We start from the raw sequence: 23,484 nt of genomic DNA, 5'->3' as shown, positions 1-23,484 counted from the left end.
TGTGGAAGGTATTAAGAATATATGGTGTGAGAGGAAAGTTGTTAGAAGCAGTGAAAAGTTTTTATCGAGGATGTAAGGCATGTGTACGTGTAGGAAGAGAGGAAAGTGATTGGTTCTCAGTGAATGTAGGTTTGCGGCAGGGGTGTGTGATGTCTCCATGGTTGTTTAATTTGTTTATGGATGGGGTTGTTAGGGAGGTGAATGCAAGAGTTTTGGAAAGAGGGGCAAGTATGAAGTCTGTTGTGGATGAGAGAACTTGGGGAGTGAGTCAGTTGTTGTTTGCTGATGACACAGCGCTGGTGGCTGATTCATGTGAGAAACTGCAGAAGCTGGTGACTGAGTTTGGTAAGGTGTGTGAAAGAAGAAAGTTAAGAGTGAATGTGAATAAGAGCAAGGTTATTAGGTACAGTAAGGTTGAGGGTAAAGTCAACTGGGAGGTAAGTTTGAATGGAGAAAAACTGGAGGAAGTAAAGTGTTTTAGATATCTGGGAGTGGATCTGGCAGCGGATGGAACCATGGAAGCGGAAGTGAATCATAGGGTGGGGGAGGGGGCGAAAATCCTGGGAGTCTTGAAGAATGTGTGGAATTCGAGAACATTATCTCGGAAAGCAAAAATGGGTATGTTTGAAGGAATAGTGGTTCCAACAATGTTGTATGGTTGTGAGGCGTGGGCTATGGATAGAGTTGTGCGCAGGAGGGTGGATGTGCTGGAAATGAGATGTTTGAGGACAATGCCTTTATTCATTCCCATCGCCATCCCGCCACACATGGAATAACAACACCCTTCCCCCTCATGTGCGCGGGGTAGCGCTAGGAAAAGACAACAAAGGCCCCATTCGTTCACACTCAGTCTCTAGCTGTCATGTAATAATGCACTGAAACCACAGCTCCCTTTCCACATCCAGGCCCCACAGAACTTTCCATGGTTTACCCCAGACACTTCACATGCCCTGGTTCAATCCGTTGACAGCACGTCGACCCCGGTATACCACATCGTTCCAATTCACTCTATTCCTTGCACGTCTTTCACCCTCCTGCATGTTCAGGCCCCGATCACTCAAAATCTTTTTCACTCCATCTTTCCACCTCCAATTTGGTCTCCCACTTCTCATTCCCTCCACCTCTGACATATATATCCTCTTGGTCAATCTTTCCTCTCTCATTCTCTCCATGTGACCAAACCATTTCAAAACACCCTTTTCTGCTCTCTCAACCACACTCTTTTTATTACCACACACCTCTCTTACCCTATCATTACTTACTCGATCAAACCACCTCACACCACATATTGTCCTCAATATATATATATATATATATATATATATATATATATATATATATATATATATATATATATATATATATATATATATATATATATATTTTCCCTGGGGATAGGGGAGAAAGAATACTTCCCATGTATTCCCTGCGTGTCGTAGAAGGTGACTAAAAGGGGAGGGAGCGGGGGCTGGAAATCCTCCCATCTCGTTTTTTTTAATTTTCCAAAAGAAGGAACAGAGAATTGGGCCAGGTGAGGGTATTCCCTCAAAGGCCCAGTCCTCTGTTCTTAACGCTACCTCGCTAATGCGGGAAATGGCGAATAGTTTGAAAGAAAAGATATATATATATATATATATATATATATATATATATATATATATATATATATATATATATATATATTTTTTTTTTGCTTTGTCGCTGTCTCCTGCGTTTGCGAGGTAGCGCAAGGAAACAGACGAAAGGAAATGGCCCAACCCACCCCCATACACATGTATATACATACGTCCACACATGCAAATATACATACCTACACAGCTTTCCATGGTTTACCCCAGACGCTTCACATGCCTTGATTCAATCCACTGACAGCACGTCAACCCCGGTATACCACATCGCTCCAATTCACTCTATTCCTTGCCCTCCTTTCACCCTCCTGCATGTTCAGGCCCCGATCACACAAAATCTTTTTCACTCCATCTTTCCACCTCCAATTTGGTCTCCCTCTTCTCCTCGTTCCCTCCACCTCCGACACATATATTCTCTTGGTCAATCTTTCCTCACTCATTCTCTCCATGTGCCCGAACCATTTCAAAACACCCTCTTCTGCTCTCTCAACCACGCTCTTTTTATTTCCACACATCTCTCTTACCCTTACGTTACTTACTCGATCAAACCACCTCCACCACACATTGTCCTCAAACATCTCATTTCCAGCACATCCATCCTCCTGCGCACAACTCTATCCATAGCCCACGCCTCGCAACCATACAACATTGTTGGAACCACTATTCCTTCAAACATACCCATTTTTGCTTTCCAAGATAATGTTCTCAACTTCCACACATTCTTCAAGGCTCCCAGAATTTTCGCCCCCTCCCCCACCCTATGATCCACTTCTGCTTCCATGGTTCCATCCGCTGCCAGATCCACTCCCAGATATCTAAAACACTTCACTTCCTCCAGTTTTTCTCCATTCAAACTCACCTCCCAATTGACTTGACCCTCAACCCTACTGTACCTAATAACCTTGCTCTTATTCACATTTACTCTTAACTTTCTTCTTTCACACACTTTACCAAACTCAGTCACTAGCTTCTGCAGTTTCTCACATGAATCAGCCACCAGCACTGTATCATCAGCGAACAACAACTGACTCACTTCCCAAGCTCTCTCATCCCCAACAGACTTCATACTTGCCCCTCTTTCCAAAACTCTTGCATTCACCTCCCTAACAACCCCATCCATAAACAAATTAAACAACCATGGAGACATCACACACCCCTGCCACAAACCTACATTCACTGAGAACCAATCACTTTCCTCTCTTCCTACACGTACATGTGTGGAAGTCGAGAACATTGTCTCGGAGGGCGGGAGTGGGTGTGTTTGAGGGAATAGTGGTTCCAACAATGTTGTGTGGTTGCGAGGCGTGGGCTGTGGATGGAGTTGTGCGCGGGAGGATGGATGTGCTGGAAATGAGATGTTTGAGGACAGTGTGTGGTGTGGGGTGGTTTGATCGAGTGAGTGGCGTGGGGGTGGGAGAGATGTGTGGAAATGAAAGGAGCGTGGTTGAGAGAGCAGAAGAGGGTGTTTTGAAGTGGTTTGGTCACATGGAGAGAATGAGTGAGGAGGGATTGACCAGGAGGATGTGTGTGTCGGAGGTGGAGGGAACGAGGAGAGGAGGGAGACCAAATTGGAGGTGGAGGGATGGAGTGAAAGGGATTTTGTGTGGTCGGGGCCTGAACGTGCAGGAGGGTGAGGGGAGGGCGGGGAATAGAGTGAATTGGAGCGGTGTGGTGTACCGGGGTTGACGTTCTGTCAGTGGATTGAATCAGGGCATGTGAAGCGTCTGGGGTGGTCCGTGGGGGGCTGTGTGGGTATGTATGTTTGCGTGTGTGGACGTATGTGTATGCATGTGTATGGTGGGGGGTTGGGCCATTTCTTTCGTCTGTTTCCTTGCGCTGCCTCGCAGACGCGGGAGACGGCGGCAGGGTATGATGGGTAAATAAATATAAATAAATATATATATATCCCTGGGGATAGGGGAGAAAGAGTACTTCCCACGTATTTCCTGCGTGTCGTAGAAGGCGACTAAAAGGGAAGGGACCGGGGGGCTGGAAATCCTCCCCTCTTTTTTTTTTTTTTTTTTTTTTTTTTTTTTTTCCCCATCCAAAAGAAGGAACAGAGAAGGGGGCCAGGTGAGGGTATTTCCTCAAAGGCCCAGTCCTCTGTTCTTAACGCTACCTCGCTATTGCGGGAAATGGCGAATAGTATGAAAAAAAAATATATATATATATATATATATTCCTGGGGATAGGGGAGAAAGAATACTTCCCACGTATTCCCTGCGAGTCGTAGAAGGCGACTAAAAGGGGAGGGAGCGGGGGGCTAGAAATCCTCCCCTCTTGTTTTTTTTTTAATTTTCCAAAAGATGGAACAGAGAAGGGGGCCAGGTGAGGATATTCCCTCTGAGGCCCAGTCCTCTGTTCTTAACGTTACCTTGCTAACGCGGGAAATGGCGAATGGTTTGAAAGAAGAAAGATATATATATATATATATATATATATATATATATATATATATATATATATATATATATATATATTATCCCTGGGGATAGGGGAGAAAGAATACTTCCCACGTATTCCCTGCGTGTCGTAGAAGGCGACTAAAAGGGTAGGGAGCGGGGGGCTGGAAATCCTCCCCTCTCACTTTTTTTTTTTTTTTCCCCAAAAAGAGGGAACAGAGAAGGGGGCCAGGTGAGGATATTCCCTCAAAGGTCCAGTCCTCTGTTCTCAGCGCTACCTCGCTAATGTGGGAAATGGCGAATAGTATGAAAAAAAAAAAAAAAATATATATATATATATATATATATAGTTGCCTTCTACAACACGCAGGGAATGTGTGGTAAAATGAAAGCAATATAACTCATGAAGATATTGATGATGATGGATTATCTCATCCTACAGATACTTCAGACATATACAGTGAAGCACCATCATGTGATCCAGACCTAGCCATGTGGTTTCTTGTCAGAGAAAAGCATGTCCTTTTAGTCAAAATCATCTATATGTCAAAACAATAATGACTCTGATTCCTACCCAGAATCTCGACGCCATTATAATATATATCAGGCCAAGGTCAAGGCAAACTGGATGGCCATTGTTGTTATTTCAAGAATTCCATGTTTTACACGATTTATGACAATGGTGAGCAGTGGAGAAAGTGGCTTCTCTACAGCCCGTCAGCAGATGCAGTTTATTACTTTTACTGTACTTTGATGTTCAGCCAACATGACAGGTGTTCCAGCGAGGATGGCTTTAATGACTGGAGAGAAGCAGAAGAAATGTAAACTCATGAACACAGCCAAAACCACAGAGATTCTGTGCTGAAGTTCAATCTTCAATGTAGAGACTCTTTTCATGCTGACAGAGATGGAAAAATAAGTGCAGGAAAACAAGGAATACTGGTCTGAGGTATTGTACCATGTTGTGGCCACGACAGTGTTTCTAGCTGAGAGAGGCCTGGCATTTAGGGGTCGTGAAGAAATTATAGGATCCAAGCATAACTGGAATTTTTTAGGGAATTATAGAACTTGTTGCACAATTTGATCTATTTCTGATGGGTCACCTTGAAGAATTTGGCAATCCTGGAAGTGGTAAGCTGTCATACTTATCACCAACAATCTATGAAGAAACTGTTCTGCTGATTGCAAAATATGTTAAGAATTATATTGTGGTAGAACTTAAAACTGCCAAGTACTTCTCAGTTTCTATAGGTTCTACACTAGACTTGGCTCATGTTAATCAGCTAACAGTTACTGTGCAATATGTTGCTTTTGGGAAGCCAGTAGAAAGGTTTTTAACTTTCCTGCAGACTGGCTTTCATACTGTATACAGCTCTGTTAGAATTTCTAGAAAAAGAATGTATTAATTTTAGAGACTGCAGAGGGCAGTCCTATGACAATGCCAGAAATATATCCAGTCACTACACAGGAATGCCAGCCAGACTTAAGAATTAAGAACCCAGCAGCAGTTTTCATTCCCTATGCTGCTCACTCATTGAATCTTGTTGGACAGGCTGCTACCTTTTGCTGTGTTGAAGCCGTTAGTTATTTTGGCTTCATACAAAGGTTATACACCTTTTTTTCAGCATCAACACACAGATGGGCAAATCTAATGAAGTCTTTGGAAGAAAATGAAAGAGCACTAACTGTGCTACTGATGCTACTGAAGCCCTTGTAGATGGATACAACTGCATTCAAAATGTCCTCAGAGATAATGAAAGTGACTTGGAGCAAACACCTGAAGCAAGATATGACGCTCAAACACTCGCAGACTTGAAACTGCTCTGATGGCCAGGATCTGGAACTTAATTCATGTATGGTTCAACAGCACAAATAAAGCTCTTCAAGGAGTTAACCTGAAGATAGTGGTGGATCTAACTGATTCTCTGGAAATGTTTCTGAATCACTTTAGGAAAGATATGAAGAGATGGAACTGGATGCCAGGAACTTTTGTGGCAACACAGACTACAAAGCAACTACAGGCAGGCCAAGGAAGAGAAACCAACATTATGATGCGAATCCAACTTCAGTCTCAGAGGAAGTTGTCCTTTCCTCAAGAGAAAAACTCAGATGTGGAACTTTCAATGTCATTTTAGATCAACTGTCTGTTGCCTTCAAAGAATGCAGAGTAGCATACCTGATGCATAGCCAACTTATGCGGTCTACCTGATGCATAGTCAACTTATGCAGTCTACCTGATGCATAGTCAACTTAGTCTATCTGATGCATAGTCAGCTTATGCAGTCTATCTGATACATAGTCAATTTATGCAGTCTATCTGATGCATAGTCAACTTATGCAGTCTACCTGATGCATAGTCAACTTATGCAGTCTACCTGATGCATAGTCAACTTATGCAGTCTACCTGATGATAAGTCAACTTATGCAGTTTACTTGATGCACAGTCAACTTATGCAGTCTATCTGATGCTGTGAAACATCATTGCATTCCCCCGTGATTTCAGTAATGTGTTCGTAGAGGAAATTGTCCAGTTTGCAGCCTTTACCAAGTTCAGGTCACGTCTCACTCCATCTTAACATGCAGTATTACTCCATGATGAAGGGCTTGCTGATACCTAGCCAAGTGTTAATGTAGTTCTTAGAATATATTTGAGCATGATGGTCAAAAATTGTTTAGGAGAGAGAGATCATTCAGCAAATTGGTATCGATAAAGAATTATCAGAGTGCCATTATGACCCATGAAAAACTAAGTGCTCTGTGCATACTGGATGTAGAGAGCAGTGTTCTAAAGATGATACAGTTTGAGGAATTCATTAAAGATTTTTCAGATGCCAAGTGTAGAAAGAAAGACTTTTTGTAGCTATTGTAGTGTTTCTATGTATGTATGTATAACTTGTTAATTCTAATCATATGCAATAAACTGACGTGTTAATTTGGTTGTTTGCCGTGTATTTTAGATTCTGTGCACAAGGGGCCACTCAAGGTCTAAATCTGGCCCTGGTGCTGACGTTTACTAAGGCTGCTTTTCTTTTTCATCTCATGCTTTATGTATAACGAAAGCATTTTCTCCATAAGTGGATTTCTAACCCTTACAATTACCTTGGCAAACAGTGGAGTAGAGTGGACCACAAAACTTCAAATTTTATGTGGATTATTTTTTATGTTGCAGATTATTGATTCATCCAGGTTATAAGCAAGCTCTAGTGCTGATGCTCCCTCATCAGCATCAGTGTGTCGTGAGATTTCTAGCTTTAATTCTACAGTCAGAGAGGTTCTCTTCCATTGAACTGCTGGTTCTAGGGTAAATGTTGCTGAATGTTTGGATGCCATATCAGCAAACATAAACACAGGAGACTGCAGGAAAATCACATTAGCAGATACACCCAAATCGCACAAGCAGCACAGATCCACAAACAACAGTGGTAACTGTGAGACTGGTTGTACTAGTAGGACCATGGTGCGCTCCACCAATGACCCATGCTTACTCCATCCGCCAACCCTCACAGAAGATTTGGCACACTTTCTACAGTAGTGATGCTCCCTCATCAGCATCAGCTTGTAAGGTTAGAGAGGTTTTCTTCTGTTTCACTAATGGTCCTGGGGTAGAAAATGTTGCTGGACGTTTGGATGCCATATTTACAAACACATACACCGTGGGATTTAGGGAAATCACATAAACAGGTATATCCAAATCGAACAAGTAGTCAGATACACACACAATAGTGGTAATTGTGAAGCTGACCCACTGATGGTGATGGGAACGTGGTGCAGCATTCCAATCAGGACCCATGCTTACTTCACCAACCAACCCTCACCGAGGATTTGGCACACTTTCTACAGTTCACAGATTTTAAAACATTTTACCTATTTGTAAATATTTCAAATAGAGTAAAGACTTGTATAAGTAAGCAAATAAGCACTACTAAATATCTTGATCTTCTTTTGCCTCTTTCACAACTTCATCTTTTCAAGGCTTAAAATTTTCCTCTTGAGCTTTATGTGAGATGTACACAGCTACAAGGAGCTGTCAGGCAATTGCTGACAATGCTTGAAAGGGGCCATTGTGCACAATACTAATCAAGGGTGCACAAAATACATAAATGTGTTAGACCAGCACACAACATCACACCAGAAAGGACATGGAAGACAATAAACAATCACCAATACCTCAAAACACCAGGTAGTGGGTACACTAATTGCTGTGGCTTGGTGCACACACAATGCAATATTTCTACGTCTTAATTTTTCAGTTTTTTTTTCAGATACTGAAAGCTTTGCGGAAGATGAAAGCTGGCAAGGCAGCAGGTTTGGATGGTATTGCAGTGGAATTTATTAAAAAAGGGGATGACTGTATTGTTGACTGGTTGGTAAGGTTATTTAATGTATGTATGACTCATGGTGAGGTGCCTGAGGATTGGCGGAATGTGTGCATAGTGCCATTGTACAAAGGCAAAGGGGATAAGAGTGAGTGCTCAAATTACAGAGGTATAAGTTTGTTGAGTATTCCTGGTAAATTATATGGGAGGGTATTGATTGAGAGGGTGAAGGCATGTACAGAGCATCAAATTGGGGAAGAGCAGTGTGGTTTCAGAAGTGGTAGAGGATGTGTGGATCAGGTGTTTGCTTTGAAGAATGTATGTAAGAAATACTTAGAAAAGCAAATGGATTTGTATGTAGCATTTATGGATCTGGAGAAGGCATATGATAGAGTTGATAGAGATGCTCTGTGGAAGGTATTAAGAATATATGGTGTGGGAGGCAAGTTGCTAGAAGCAGTGAAAAGTTTTTATCGAGGATGTAAGGCATGTGTACGTGTAGGAAGAGAGGAAAGTGATTGGTTCTCAGTGAATGTAGGTTTGCGGCAGGGGTGTGTGATGTCTCCACGGTTGTTTAATTTGTTTATGGATGGGGTTGTTAGGGAGGTGAATGCAAGAGTTTTGGAAAGAGGGGCAAGTATGAAGTCTGTTGGGGATGAGAGAGCTTGGGAAGTGAGTCAGTTGTTGTTCGCTGATGATACAGCACTGGTGGCTGATTCATGTGAGAAACTGCAGAAGCTGGTGCCTGAGTTTGGTAAAGTGTGTGAAAGAAGAAAGTTAAGAGTAAATGTGAATAAGAGCAAGATTATTAGGTACAGGAGGGTTGAGGGTCAAGTCAATTGGGAGGTGAGTTTGAATGGAGAAAAACTGGAGGAAGTAAAGTGTTTTAGATATCTGGGAGTGGATCTGGCAGCGGATGGAACCAAGGAAGCGGAAGTGGATCATAGGATGGGGGAGGGGGCGAAAATTCTGGGAGCCTTGAAGAATGTGTGGAAGTCGAGAACATTATCTCGGAAAGCAAAAATGGGTATGTTTGAAGGAATAGTGGTTCCAACAATGTTGTATGGTTGCGAGGCGTGGGCTATGGATAGAGTGGTGCGCAGGAGGATGGATGTGCTGGAAATGAGATGTTTGAGGACAATGTGTGGTGTGAGGTGGTTTGATCGAGTAAGTAACGTAAGAGTAAGAGAGATGTGTGGAAATAAAAAGAGCTTGGTTGAGAGAGCAGAAGAGGGTGTTTTGAGATGGTTTGGGCACATGGAGAGAATGAGTGAGGAAAGATTGACCAAGAGGATATATGTGTCGGAGGTGGAGGGAACGAGGAGAAGAGGGAGACCAAATTGGAGGTGGAAAGATGGAGTGAAAAAGATTTTGTGTGATCGGGGCCTGAACATGCAGGAGGGTGAAAGGAGGGCAAGGAATAGAGTGAATTGGAGCGATGTGGTATACCGGGGTTGACGTGCTGTCAGTGGATTGAATCAGGGCAGGTGAAGCGTCTGGGGTAAACCATGGAAAGCTGTGTAGGTATGTATATTTGCGTGTGTGGACGTATGTATATACATGGGTATGGGGGTGGGTTGGGCCATTTCTTTCGTCTGTTTCCTTGCGCTACCTTGCAAACGCGGGAGACAGCGACAAAGCAAAAAAAAAAAAAAAAAAACTGAAAGGTTGCCAACCAGTATTGGAAAACATGTTGGTTTAAAAATTTTGTTGTCTCAAATTACAATTGACGGAGCTTTTACTCTATCAAGGCTAATAACATCTATGAGTACTGCAGGTATTAGGTTTGGGACTCCAATTCAGCAATATTAACTCCCACAAAGGATGCATACCTATATGCTCTTGATCCACCGTATCTAAGCGAGAATAAAGTGGATGTTAACACACAAATGGATCTCCCATTTAATTCAAGTTAACCGAGGTGGATATGTGACACTTGCTTACAGACCTTGGTTTGCCATGTGGCTCTGAGAAAACTAATGAACTCAATTCAGCATTCAAAATAACAGTCATATTTAATAACATGAGTCAGTTCAACCTTAGAAGCTGCAGGGCAAGGTGTGATATGAAGGGGAGTTCTTCAGAGTGAGAGTTCATGCGACATAAGGCTCGCTGCAAGCAATGTGGGTGAGTCCCATCAAGGCTTCGAGTAAGCTCTAGAAAAGCTGGTAGAGCATTTTTCTTCACTGCCTCTTGCAATTCATCTTTGGCACCCATCACTGACATCACCTACAAAAAAGAATTGCATGAGACAGATGAAAAACATCACACTATTCAGTAACAATGCATATACTGTACTTTCATACATATTCTATACTAGACTTCTAGAGCTAACAGTAGTATATCAAAGAATTTATTCCATTTGTAACCCACCTTAGCTGCCATGCCACCCAAAGCTGGGGATACTTCAGTATTCCGACCACCCAATTCTCTATACCAGGCATTCATGTTATGTGTGTGGCGCCTTTTACGACTTTCTGGTGTTTCAGCATCCCTTCCAACTAAGTCAACCAGCATATCCAGCAAAGAAGACTTTGTCTGATCATCTGCCTGTAAAGTAAATCACTAAGTTAATGTCAGTATGTTAATAAAAAATCTTTCATGAAGTGCACCTTGATTAATCACAATCCACACAGCCTTATAATGTGATACAGGTAGAGTATTGGGTAATCAAAAATTTATAAAAAAATAAGCTATTCAAAGAAAGATTAGAGCAATCATAATTCCTGCTGCTATGTTCACCAAAGGCTGTGGTCAGTGACACTTGACCCACGACTGAAGCTGGCTGTGACACCAGTCATGGAGTCTTGGTTCAAAACTTTCATTTCAAAGCATTTAATCATAATAATCAATGAATAACACTGTCAATGATTTCTTCTAATAATTTTCTCAACACTTTTCTTCATTAGGTTCTTATCTAAGAATTAATAATTATCTATTCATTCATAGAAATCTGAGAAAAAATAGGTGAAAGAGATAGAATTCTTCTGTATTTCACATTGATCTGTTCAAAGCATTCAAATCATAACTAATGAATGATGTATCAAATTGTGTATTCATACATTTCTTTTCCAAAATTCTCTTCAAGTGGTTCTTACCTAATGCAACAAATGAAAATAATTAAAATATTCAGGAAAATAATGGTGAAAATGGGTTTACAAATGGAAGTGCTACATGGAACATGAGTGTTTGGGATCCCAGAAGCTAACATTGCCTCCAGCCAAAAACATTCAACTTATACTGAATGAATGATTTGGAAAAGTGTATTCTTCATGCAATTTTCTTCTCATTTCTCTTCAGTAGGTTTTTTTTTTTTTTTTTTTTTTATACCTTGTCGCTGTCTCCCGCGGTTGCGAGGTAGCGCAAGGAAACAGACGAAAGAAATGGCCCAACCCCCCCCATACACATGTACATACACACGTCCACACACGCAAATATACATACCTACACAGCTTTCCATGGTTTACCCCGGACGCTTCACATGCCTTGATTCAATCCACTGACAGCACGTCAACCCCTGTATACCACATCGCTCCAATTCACTCTATTCCTTGCCCTCCTTTCACCCTCCTGCATGTTCAGGCCCCGATCACACAAAATCCTTTTCACTCCATCTTTCCACCTCCAATTTGGTCTCCCTCTTCTCCTCGTTCCCTCCACCTCCGACACATATATCCTCTTGGTCAATCTTTCCTCACTCATTCTCTCCATGTGCCCAAACCATTTCAAAACACCCTCTTCTGCTCTCTCAACCACGCTCTTTTTATTTCCACACATCTCTCTTACCCTTACGTTACTTACTCGATCAAACCACCTCACACCACACATTGTCCTTAAACATCTCATTTCCAGCACATCCATCCTCCTGCGCACAACTCTATCCATATCCCACGCCTCGCAACCATACAACATTGTTGGAACTACTATTCCTTCAAACATACCCATTTTTGCTTTCCGGGATAATGTTCTCGACTTCCACACATTTTTCAAGGCTCCCAAAATTTTCGCCCCCTCCCCCACCCTATGATCCACTTCCGCTTCCATGGTTCCATCCGCTGACAGATCCACTCCCAGATATCTAAAACACTTCACTTCCTCCAGTTTTTCTCCATTCAAACTCACCTCCCAATTGACTTGACCCTCATCCCTACTGTACCTAATAACCTTGCTCTTATTCACATTTACTCTTAACTTTCTTCTTCCACACACTTTACCAAACTCCGTCACCAGCTTCTGCAGTTTCTCACATGAATCCGCCACCAGCGCTGTATCATCAGCAAACAACAACTGACTCACTTCCCAAGCTCTCTCATCCCCAACAGACTTCATACTTGCCCCTCTTTCCAAGACTCTTGCATTTACCTCCCTAACAACCCCATCCATAAACAAATTAAACAACCATGGAGACATCACACACCCCTGCCGCAAACCTACATTCACTGAGAACCAATCACTTTCCTCTCTTCCTACACGTACACATGCCTTGCATCCTCGATAAAAACTTTTCACTGCCTCTAACAACTTGCCTCCCACACCATATATTCTTAATACCTTCCACAGAGCATATATATATATATATATATATATATATATATATCTTATCCCTGGGGATAGGGGATTAAGAATACTTCCCACGTATTCCCCGCCTGTCGTAGAAGGCGACTAAAAGGGGAGGGAGCGGGGGGCTGGAAATCCTCCCCTCTCGTTTTTTTTTTTTAATTTTCCAAAAGAAGGAACAGAGAATTGGGCCAGGTGAGGGTATTCCCTCAAAGGCCCAGTCCTCTGTTCTTAATGCTACCTCGCTAATGCGGGAATTGGCGAATAGTTTAAAAGAAAAAAGAAAAGAATATATATATATATATATATATATATATATATATATATATATATATATATATCAGAGGTAGTAAAAGCTTTGCGGAAGATGAAAGCCGGCAAGGCAGCAGGTTTGGATGGTATTACAGTGGAATTCATTAAAAAAGGGGGTGACTGTACTGTTGACTGGTTGGTAAGGTTATTTAATGTATGTATGATTCATGGTGAGGTGCCTCAGGATTGGCGGAATGCTTGCATAGTGCCATTGTATAAAGGCAAAGGGGATAAGAGTGAGTGCTCAAATTACAGAGGTATAAGTTTGTTGAGTATTCCTGGTAAATTATATGGGAGGGTATTGATTGAGAGGGTGAAGGCATCTACAGAGCATCAGATTGGGGAAGAGCAGTGTGGTTTCAGAAGTGGTAGAGGATGTGTGGATCAGGTGTTTGCTTTGAAGAATGTATGTGAGAAATACTTAGAAAAGCAAATGGATTTGTATGTAGCATTAATGGATCTGGAGAAGGCATATGATAGAGTTGATAGAGATGCTCTGTGGAAGGTACTAAGAATATATGGTGTGGGAGGCAAGTTGTTAGAAGCAGTGAAAAGTTTTTATCGAGGATGTAAGGCATGTGTACGTGTAGGAAGAGAGGAAAGTGATTGGTTCTCAGTGAATGTAGGTTTGCGGCAGGGGTGTGTGATGTCTTCATGGTTGTTTAATTTGTTTATGGATGGGGTTGTTAGGGAGGTGAATGCCAGAGTTTTGGAAAGAGGGGCAAGTATGCAGTCTGTTGGGGATGAGAGACCTTGGGAAGTGAGTCAGTTGTTGTTCGCTGATGATACAGCACTGGTGGCTGATTCATGTGAGAAACTGCAGAAGCTGGTGACTGAGTTTGGTAAAGTGTGTGAAAGAAGAAAGTTAAGGGTAAATGTGAATAAGAGCAAGGTTATTAGGTACAGTAGGATTGAGGGTCAAGTCAATTGGGAGGTAAGTTTGAATGGAGAAAAACTGGAGAAAGTAAAGTGTTTTAGATATCTGGCAATGGATCTGGGAGAAGATGGAAACATGGAAGTGGAAGTGAATCATAGGGTGGGGGAGGGCGCAAAAATCCTGGGAGCCTTGAAGAATGTGTGGGTCGAGAACCTTATCTTGGAAAGCAAAAATGGGTATGTTTGAAGGAATAGTGGTTCCAACAATGTTGTATGGTTGCAAGGCGTGGGCTATGGATAGAGTTGTGCACAGGAGGGTGGATGTGCTGGAAATGAGATGTTTGAGGACAATATGTGGTGTGAGGTGGTTTGATCGAGTAAGTAATGTAAGGATAAGAGAGATGTGTGGAAATAAAAAGACATGGTTGAGAGAGCAGAAGAGGGTGTTTTGAAATGGTTTGGTCACATGGAGAGAATGAGTGAGAAAAGATTGACCAAGAGGATATATGTGTTGGAGGTGGAGGGAAAGAAGAGAAGTGGGAGACCAAATTGGAGGTGGAAAGATGGAGTGAAAAAAATTTGAGTGATCGGGGCCTGAACATGCAGGAGGGTGAAAGGCGGGCACAGAATAGAGTGAATTGGATTGATGTGGTATACCGGGGTTGACATGCTGTCAATGGATTGAATCAGGGCATGTGAAGCGTCTGGGGTAAACCATGGAAAGTTGTGTGGGGCCTGAATGTGGAAAGGGAGCTGTGGTTTCGGGCATTATTACATGACAGCTAGAGACTGAGTGTGAACGAATGGGGACTTTGTTGTATTTTCCTAGCGCTACCTTGCACACATGATGGGGGAAGGGATGTTATTCCATGTGTGGCGAGGTGGCGATGGGAATAAATAAAGGCAGACAGTATGAATTATGTACATGTGTATATATGTATGTGTCTGTGTGTGTATATATATGTGTACATTGAGATGTATAGGTATGTATATTTACATGTGTGGACGTGTATGTATATACATGTGTATGGGGGTGGGTTGGGCCATTTCTTTCGTCTGTTTCCTTGCGCTACCTCGCAAACGCGGGAGACAGCGACAAAGCAAAAAAAAAAATATATATATATATATATATATATATATATATATGAAAAGAAGAAGTGAATGTTGGGGTGAAGAGGGTGGTGAGAGTAAGTGAGCTTGGGAAGGAGACCTGTGTGAGGAAGTACCAGGAGAGACAGTACAGAATGGAAAAAGGTGAGAACAATGGAAGTAAGGGGAGTTGGGGAGGAATGGGATGTATTTAGGGAATCAGTGATGGATTGCGCAAAAGATGCTTGTGGCATGAGAAGAGTGGGAGGTGGGTTGATTAGAACGGGTAGTGAGTGGTGGGATGAAGAAGTGAGTATTAGTGAAAGGGAAGAGAGAGGCATTTGGACGATTTTTGCAGGGAAAAAATGCAATTGAGTGGGAGATGTATAAAAGAAAGAGACAGGAGGTCAAGAGAAAGGTGCAAGAGGTGAAAAAAAGGGCAAATGAGAGTTGGGGTGAGAGAGTATCATTAAATTTTAGGGAGAATAAAAAGATGTTCTGGAAGGAGGTAAATAAAGTGCGTAAGACAAGGGAGCAAATGGGAACTTCAGTGAAGGGCGCAAATGGGGAGGTGATAACAAGTAGTGGTGATGTGAGAAGGAGATGGAGTGAGTATTTTGAAGGTTTGTTGAATGTGTTTGATGATAGAGTGGCAGATATAGGGTGTTTTGGTCGAGGTGGTGTGCAAAGTGAGAGGGTTAGGGAAAATGATTTGGTAAACAGAGAAGAGGTAGTGAAAGCTTTGCGGAAGATGAAAGCCAGCAAGGCAGCAGGTTTGGATGGTATTGCAGTGGAATTTATTAAAAAAGGGGGTGACTGTATTGTTGACTGGTTGGTAAGGTTATTTAATGTATGTATGACTCATGGTGAGGTGCCTGAGGATTGGCGGAATGTGTGCATAGTGCCATTGTACAAAGGCAAAGGGGATAAGAGTGAGTGCTCAAATTACAGAGGTATAAGTTTGTTGAGTATTCCTGGTAAATTATATGGGAGGGTATTGATTGAGAGGGTGAAGGCATGTACAAAGCATCAGATTGGGGAAGAGCAGTGTGGTTTCAGAAGTGGTAGAGGATGTGTGGATCAGGTGTTTGCTTTGAAGAATGTATGTGAGAAATACTTAGAAAAGCAAATGGATTTGTATGTAGCATTTATGGATCTGGAGAAGGCATATGATAGAGTTGATAGAGATGCTCTGTGGAAGGTATTAAGAATATATGGTGTGGGAGGAAAGTTGTTAGAAGCAGTAAAAAGTTTTTATCGAGGATCTAAGGCATGTGTACGTGTAGGAAGAGAGGAAAGTGATTGGTTCTCTGTGAATGTAGGTTTGCGGCAGGGGTGTGTGATGTCTCCATGGTTGTTTAATTTGTTTATGGATGGGGTTGTTAGGGAGGTAAATGCAAGAGTTTTGGAAAGAGGGGCAAGTATGAAGTCTGTTGGGGATGAGAGAGCTTGGGAAGTGAGTCAGTTGTTGTTCGCTGATGATACAGCGCTGGTGGCTGATTCATGTGAGAAACTGCAGAAGCTGGTGACTGAGTTTGGTAAAGTGTGTGGAAGAAGAAAGTTAAGAGTAAATGTGAATAAGAGCAAGGTTATTAGGTACAGTAGGGTTGAGGGTCAAGTCAATTGGGAGGTGAGTTTGAATGGAGAAAAACTGGAGGAAGTGAAGTGTTTTAGATATCTGGGAGTGGATCTGGCAGCGGATGGAACCATGGAAGCGGAAGTGGATCATAGGGTGGGGGAGGGGGCGAAAATTCTGGGAGCCTTGAAGAATGTGTGGAAGTCGAGAACATTATCTCGGAAAGCAAAAATGGGTATGTTTGAAGGAATAGTGGTTCCAACAATGTTGTATGGTTGCCGGGGTGGGCTATGGATAGAGTTGTGTGCAGGAGGATGGATGTGCTGGAAATGAGATGTTTGAGGACAATGTGTGGTGTGAGGTGGTTTGATCGAGTAAGTAACGTAAGGGTAAGAGAGATGTGTGGAAATAAAAAGAGCGTGGTTGAGAGAGCAGAAGAGGGTGTTTTGAAACGTTTTGGGCATATGGAGAGAATGAGTGAGGAAAGATTGACCAAGAGGATATATGTGTTGGAGGTGGAGGGAATGAGAAGAGGGAGACCAAATTGGAGGTGGAAAGATGGAGTGAAAAAGATTTTGTGTGATCGGGGCCTGAACATGCAGGAGGGTGAAAGGAGGGCAAGGAATAGAGTGAATTGGAGCGATGTGGTATACCGGGGTTGACGTGCTGTCAGTGGATTGAATCAAGGCATGTGAAGCGTCTCGGGTAAACCATGGAAAGTTGTGTAGGTATGTATATTTGCGTGTATGGACGTATGTATATACATGTGTATGGAGGTGGGTTGGGCCATTTCTTTCATCTGTTTCCTTGCGCTACCTCGCAAACGCGGGAGACAGCGACAAAAAAATATATATATATATATATATATATATATATATATATATATATATATATATATATATATATATATATATATATCTTTTTATACTATTCAATATTTCCCTCATCAGCGAGGTAATATTAAGAACAGAGGACTGAGCCTTTGAGGGAATATCCTCACTTGGCCCCCTTCTCTCTTCCTTCTTTTGGAAAGTTAAAAACGAGAAGGGAGGATTTTCAGGCATGAGAAGAAAGATCATGAGAGGCAAGTGTTTTGGGAGCAGCTGAGTGAGTGTGTTAGCAGTTTTGATGCACGAGACCGGGTTATAGTGATGGGTGATTTGAATGCAAAGGTGAGTAATGTGGCAGTTGAGGGAATAATTGGTGTACATGGGGTGTTCAGTGAAGAGCTTGTGCTGAAAAAGGACTGGTGATTGGGAATACCTGGTTTAAAAAGAGAGATATACATAAGTATACATATGCAAGTAGGAGAGATGACCAGAGAGCATTACTGGATTACGTGTTGATAGGAGCGGAAAGAGAGACTTTTGGATGTTAATGTGCTGAGAGGTGCAACTGGAGGGATTTCTGATCATTATCTTGATGAGGCGAAGGTGACGATATGTAGAGGTTTTCAAAAAGGAAGAGAGAATGTTGGGGTGAAAAGAGTGGTGAGAGTAAGTGAGCTTGGGAAGGAGACTTGTGTGAGGAAGTACCAGGAGAGACTGAGTACAGAATGGAAAAAGGTGAGAACAAAGGACGTAAGGGGAGTGGGGGAGGAATGGGATGTATTTAGGGAAGCAGTGATGGCTTGCGCAAAAGATGCTTGTAGCATGAGAAGCGTGGGAGGAGGGCAGATTAGAAAGGGTAGTGAGTGGAGGGAAGAAGAAGTAAGATTATTAGTGAAAGAGAAGAGAGAGGCATTTGGACGATTTTTGCAGGGAAATAATGCAAATGAGTGGGAGATGTATAAAAGAAAGAGGCAGGAGGTCAAGAGAAAGGTGCAAGAGGTGAAGAAGAGGGCAAATGAGAGGTGGGGTGAGAGAGAATCATTAAATTTTAGGAAGAATAAAAAGATGCTTAGGAAGGAGGTAAATAAAGTGCGTAAGACGAGGGAACAAATGGGAACATCAGTGAAGGGGGCTAATGGGGAGGTGATAACAAGTAGTGGTGATGTGAGGAGATGAAGTGAGTATTGTGAAGAAATGTTGAATGTGTTTGACGACAGAGTGGCAGATATAGGGTGTTTTGGTCGAGGTGGTGTGCAAAGCGAGAGGGTTAGGGAAAATAATTTGATAAACAGAAAAGAGGTAGTAAAAGCTTTGCGTAAGGTGAAAGCTGGCAAGGCAGTGGGTTTGGATGGCATTGCGGTGGAATTTATTAAAAAAGGGGGTGACTGTATTGTTGACTGGATGTTAAGGTTATTTAATGTATGTATGACTCATGGTGAGGTGCCTGAGGATTGGCAGAATGCTTGCATAGTGCCATTGTACAAAGGCAAAGGGGATAACAGTGAGTGCTCAAATTGCTGAGGTATAAGTTTGTTGAGTATTCCTGGGAAATTATAAGGGAGTGTATTGATTGAGAGGGTGAAGGTAAGTACAGAGCATCAGATTGGGGAAGAGCAGTGTGGTTTCAGAAGTGGTAGAGGATGTGTGGCTAAGGTGTTTGCTTTGAAGAATGTATGTGAGAAATACTTAGAAAAGCAAATGGATTTGTATGTAGCATTTATGGATCTTGAGAAGGCATATGATAGAGCTGATAGAGATGCTCTGTGGAAGGTATTAAGAATATATGGTGTGGGAGCCAAGTTGTTAGAAGCAGTGAAAAGTTTTTATCGAGGATGTAAGGCATGTGTACGTGTAGGAAGAGAGGAAAGTGATTGGTTCTCAGTGGATGTAGGTTTGTAGCAGGGGTGTGTGATGTCTCCATGGTTGTTTAATTTGTTTATGGATGGAGTTGTTAGGGAGGTGAATGCAAGAGTTTTGGAAAGAGGGGCAAATATGCAGTCTGTTGTGGATGAGAGAGCTTGGAAAGTGAGTCAGTTGTTGTACGCTGATGATACAGCACTGGTGGCTGATTCATGTGAGAAACTGCAGAAGCTGGTGACTGAGTTTGGTGATGTGTGTCAAAGAAGAAAGCTGAGAGTAAATGTGAATAAGAGCAAGGTTATTAGGTACAATAGGGTTGAGGGTCAAGTCAACTGGGAGGTAAGTTTGAATGGAGAAAAGCTAAAGGAAGTGAAGTGTTTTAGATATCTGGGAGTAGATTTGGCAGCGGATGGAACCATGGAAGTGGAAGTGAATCACAGGGTGGGGGAGGGGGCGAAAGTTCTAGGAGCATGGAAGAATGTGTGGAAGTCGAGAACATTATCTCGGAAAGCAAAAATGGGTATGTTTGAAGGAATAGTGGTTCCAAGAATGTTGTATGGTTGCGAGGCGTGGGCTATGGATAGAGTTGTGCGCAGGAGGGTGGGTGTGCTGAAAATGAGATGTTTGAGGACAATATATAGTGTGAGGTGGTTTGATCGAGTAAGTAACAATAGGGTAAGAGAGATGTGTGGTAATAAAAAGAGTGTGGTTGAGAGAGCAGAATTGGGTGTTTTGGAATGGTTTGGTCACATGGAGAGAATGAGTGAGGAAAGATTGACCAAGAGGATATATGTGTCAGAGGTGGAGGGAACGAGGAGAAGTGGGAGACCAAATTGGAGGTGAAAAGATGGAGTGAAAAGATTTTGAGTGATCGGGGCTTGAACATGGAGGAGGGTGAGTTGGAATGATATGGTATACCGGGGTCGATGTGCTGTCAATGGATTGAACCAGGGCATGTGAAGCGTCTGGAGTAAACCATGGAAAGTTCTGTGGGGCCTGGATGTGGAAAGGGAGCTGTGGTTTCGGTGCATTATTACATGACAGCTAGAGATTGAGTGTGAACGAGTGTGGCCTTTGTTGTCTTTTCCTAGCGCTACCTCGCACACATGAGGGGGGAGGGGGTTGTTATTTCATGTGTAGCGAGGTGGCGATGGAAAGGAATAAAGGCAGACAGTATAAAGTATGTACATGTGTATATACGTATATATCTGTGTGTGTATATATATGTACACGTTGAGATGTATAGGTATGTATATTTGTGTGTGTGGACGTGTATGTATAAACATGAGTATGTAGGTTGGTTGGGCCATTCTTGCATCTGTTTCCTTGCTCTACCTCACTATTGCGGGAGGCAGCGACAAAGCAAAATAGTAATTAAAAAGAGATTATCATTATTTTTTTTTTTTTTTTTTTTTTATACTTTGGCGCTGTCTCCCGCGTTTGCGAGGTAGCGCAAGGAAACAGACTAAAGAAATGGCCCAACCCCCCCCATACACATGTATATACATACGTCCACACACGCAAATATACATACCTACACAGCTTTCCATGGTTTACCCCAGACGCTTCACATGCCTTAATTCAATCCACTGACAGCACGTCAACCCCGGTATACCACATCGCTCCAATTCACTCTATTCCTTGCCCTCCTTTCACCCTCCTGCATGTTCAGGCCCCGATCACACAAAATCTTTTTCACTCCATCTTTCCACCTCCAATTTGGTCTCCCTCTTCTCCTTGCTCCCTCCACCTCCGACACATATATCCTCTTGGTCAATCTTCCCCCACTCATCCTCTCCATGTGCCCAAACCACTTCAAAACACCCTCTTCTGCTCTCTCAACCACGCTCTTTTTATTTCCACACATCTCTCTTACCCTTACGTTACTCACTCGATCAAACCACCTCACACCACACATTGTCCTCAAACATCTCGTTTCCAGCATATCCATCCTCCTGCGCACAACTCTATCCATAGCCCACGCCTCGCAACCATACAACATTGTTGGAACCACTATTCCTTCAAACATACCCATTTTTGCTTTCCGAGATAATGTTCTCGACTTCCACACATTCTTCAAGGCCCCCAGAATTTTCGCCCCCTCCCCCACCCTATGATCCACTTCCACTTCCATGGTTCCATCCGCTGCCAGATCCACTCCCAGATATCTAAAACACTTCACTTCCTCCAGTTTTTCTCCGTTCAAACTCACCTCCCAATTGACTTGACCCTCAACCCTACTGTACCTAATAACCTTGCTCTTATTCACATTTACTCCTAACTTTCTTCTTCCACACACTTTACCAAACTCAGTCACCAGCTTCTGAAGTTTCTCACATGAATCAGCCACCAGCGCTGTATCATCAGCGAACAACAACTGACTCACTTCCCAATGTAGCTTAGACATTGAAGCTTATTGATACAGTGGTTAAATTGATGAGAACTGCTATTGACGTTTTTGTAAATAAATTATACATTTCCTTTTTTCCATACCCAGAGGTTGAACCATTATGTGACATTCATTTTTTTCATTCATTTCAAGCTAGAAGTTTCAGTTTTCTAAATTGTTTCTTACATTTTTTCATATGTATATATATGTATGTGTGTGTGTGTGTATATGTGCGTATGTATGTGTATGTGTGTGTATGTGTGTGTGTATATATATATGTATATTATCCCTGGGGATAGGGGTGAAAGAATACTTCCCACGTATTCCTCGCGTGTCGTAGAAAGCGACTAGAGGGGACGGGAGCGGGGGGCCAGAAATCCTCCCCTCCTTGTATTAGCTTTCTAAAATGGGAAACAGAAGAAGGAGTCACGCGGGGAGTGCTCATCCTCCTCGAAGGCTCAGAGTGGGGTGCCTAAATGTGTGTGGATGTAACCAAGATGTGAAAAAAGGAGAGATAGGTAGTATGTTTGAGGAAAGGAACCTGGATGTTTTGGCTCTGAGTGAAACGAAGCTCAAGGGTAAAGGGGAAGAGTGGTTTGGAAATGTCTGGGGAGTAAAGTCAGGGGTTAGTGAGAGGACAAGAGCAAGGGAAGGAGTAGCAATACTCCTGAAACAGGAGTTGTGGGAGTATGTGATAGAGTGTAAGAAAGTAAATTCTCGATTAATATGGGTAAAACTGAAAGTTGATGGAGAGAGGTGGGTGATTATTGGTGCATATGCACCTGGGCATGAGAAGAAAGATTATTATTATTATTTTTGTTATTATCATTTTATTATTATCATTAATAATAATAATAATAATAATACTAATAATAATGATAATAATAATGATAATAATAATAATAATAATAATAATAATAATAGTAATAATAATAATAATAGTAATATCATCATTGTTATCATTATTATTATCATTATTTATCTTACTTATTATACTTATTCACTGTCTCCTGCGTTTGTGAGGTAGAACAAAGAAACAGATGAAAGAATGACCCAAACCACCCACATACACATGTATATACATAAACACCTACACATGCACTTATACATACATATACATTTCAATGTATACATACATATACGTACACATATACATATACATATATACACATGTACACACTCCTGCTTGCTGCCCCCGTCCATTCCCGTCGCAACACCGCCACACATGAAATGACACCCCTTCCTCCCGCACATGCGCGAGGAAGTGCCAGGAAAAGACAACAAAGGCCACATTCATTCACACTAAGTCTCTAGCTGTTATGTGTAATGCACCAAAACCACAGTTCCCTCTCCACATCAAGGCCCCACAAAACTTTTCATGGTTTACCTTAGATGCTTCACATGCTTTCTGTTCAATCTGTTGACAGCACATCAACCCTGGTATACCACATCCTTCTAATTCACTCTATTCCTTGCATGCCTTTCACCTTCCTGTATGTTCAGGCCCCGATTGCTCAGAATCTTTTTGACTCCATCTTTCCACCTCCAATTTGGTCTCCCACTTCTCATTCCTTCCACCTCTGACACATAAATCCTCTTTGTCAATATTTCCTCACTCATTCTCTCCATGTGGCCAAACCATTTCATTA

The 23,484-nt window shown here is 42.2% G+C and overlaps 1 protein-coding gene across 4 annotated transcripts in view; it reads right to left on the bottom strand.

Moving 5' to 3' along the window:
- Positions 1–23,484, bottom strand: part of LOC139750896 (uncharacterized) — a 270,500-nt gene that overhangs the window by 22,392 nt on the left and 224,624 nt on the right. For 3 of the 4 annotated variants that reach the window (XM_071665771.1, XM_071665770.1, XM_071665772.1), the window contains 2 exons: positions 10,720–10,896; positions 10,385–10,575 (listed from right to left, as the gene is read on the bottom strand). In XM_071665771.1, the coding sequence (XP_071521872.1) occupies positions 10,385–10,575; positions 10,720–10,896 (368 nt within the window). Of the gene's footprint in view, positions 1–10,204; positions 10,576–10,719; positions 10,897–23,484 lie in introns of those variants that run through there. The other variant, XM_071665773.1, reaches the window with a different exon arrangement.

This window comes from Panulirus ornatus, chromosome 10 (assembly GCF_036320965.1).
Source record: "Panulirus ornatus isolate Po-2019 chromosome 10, ASM3632096v1, whole genome shotgun sequence".
Lineage (NCBI taxonomy): Eukaryota > Metazoa > Arthropoda > Malacostraca > Decapoda > Palinuridae > Panulirus > Panulirus ornatus.
This window is presented reverse-complemented; position numbering and strand designations above follow the sequence as displayed.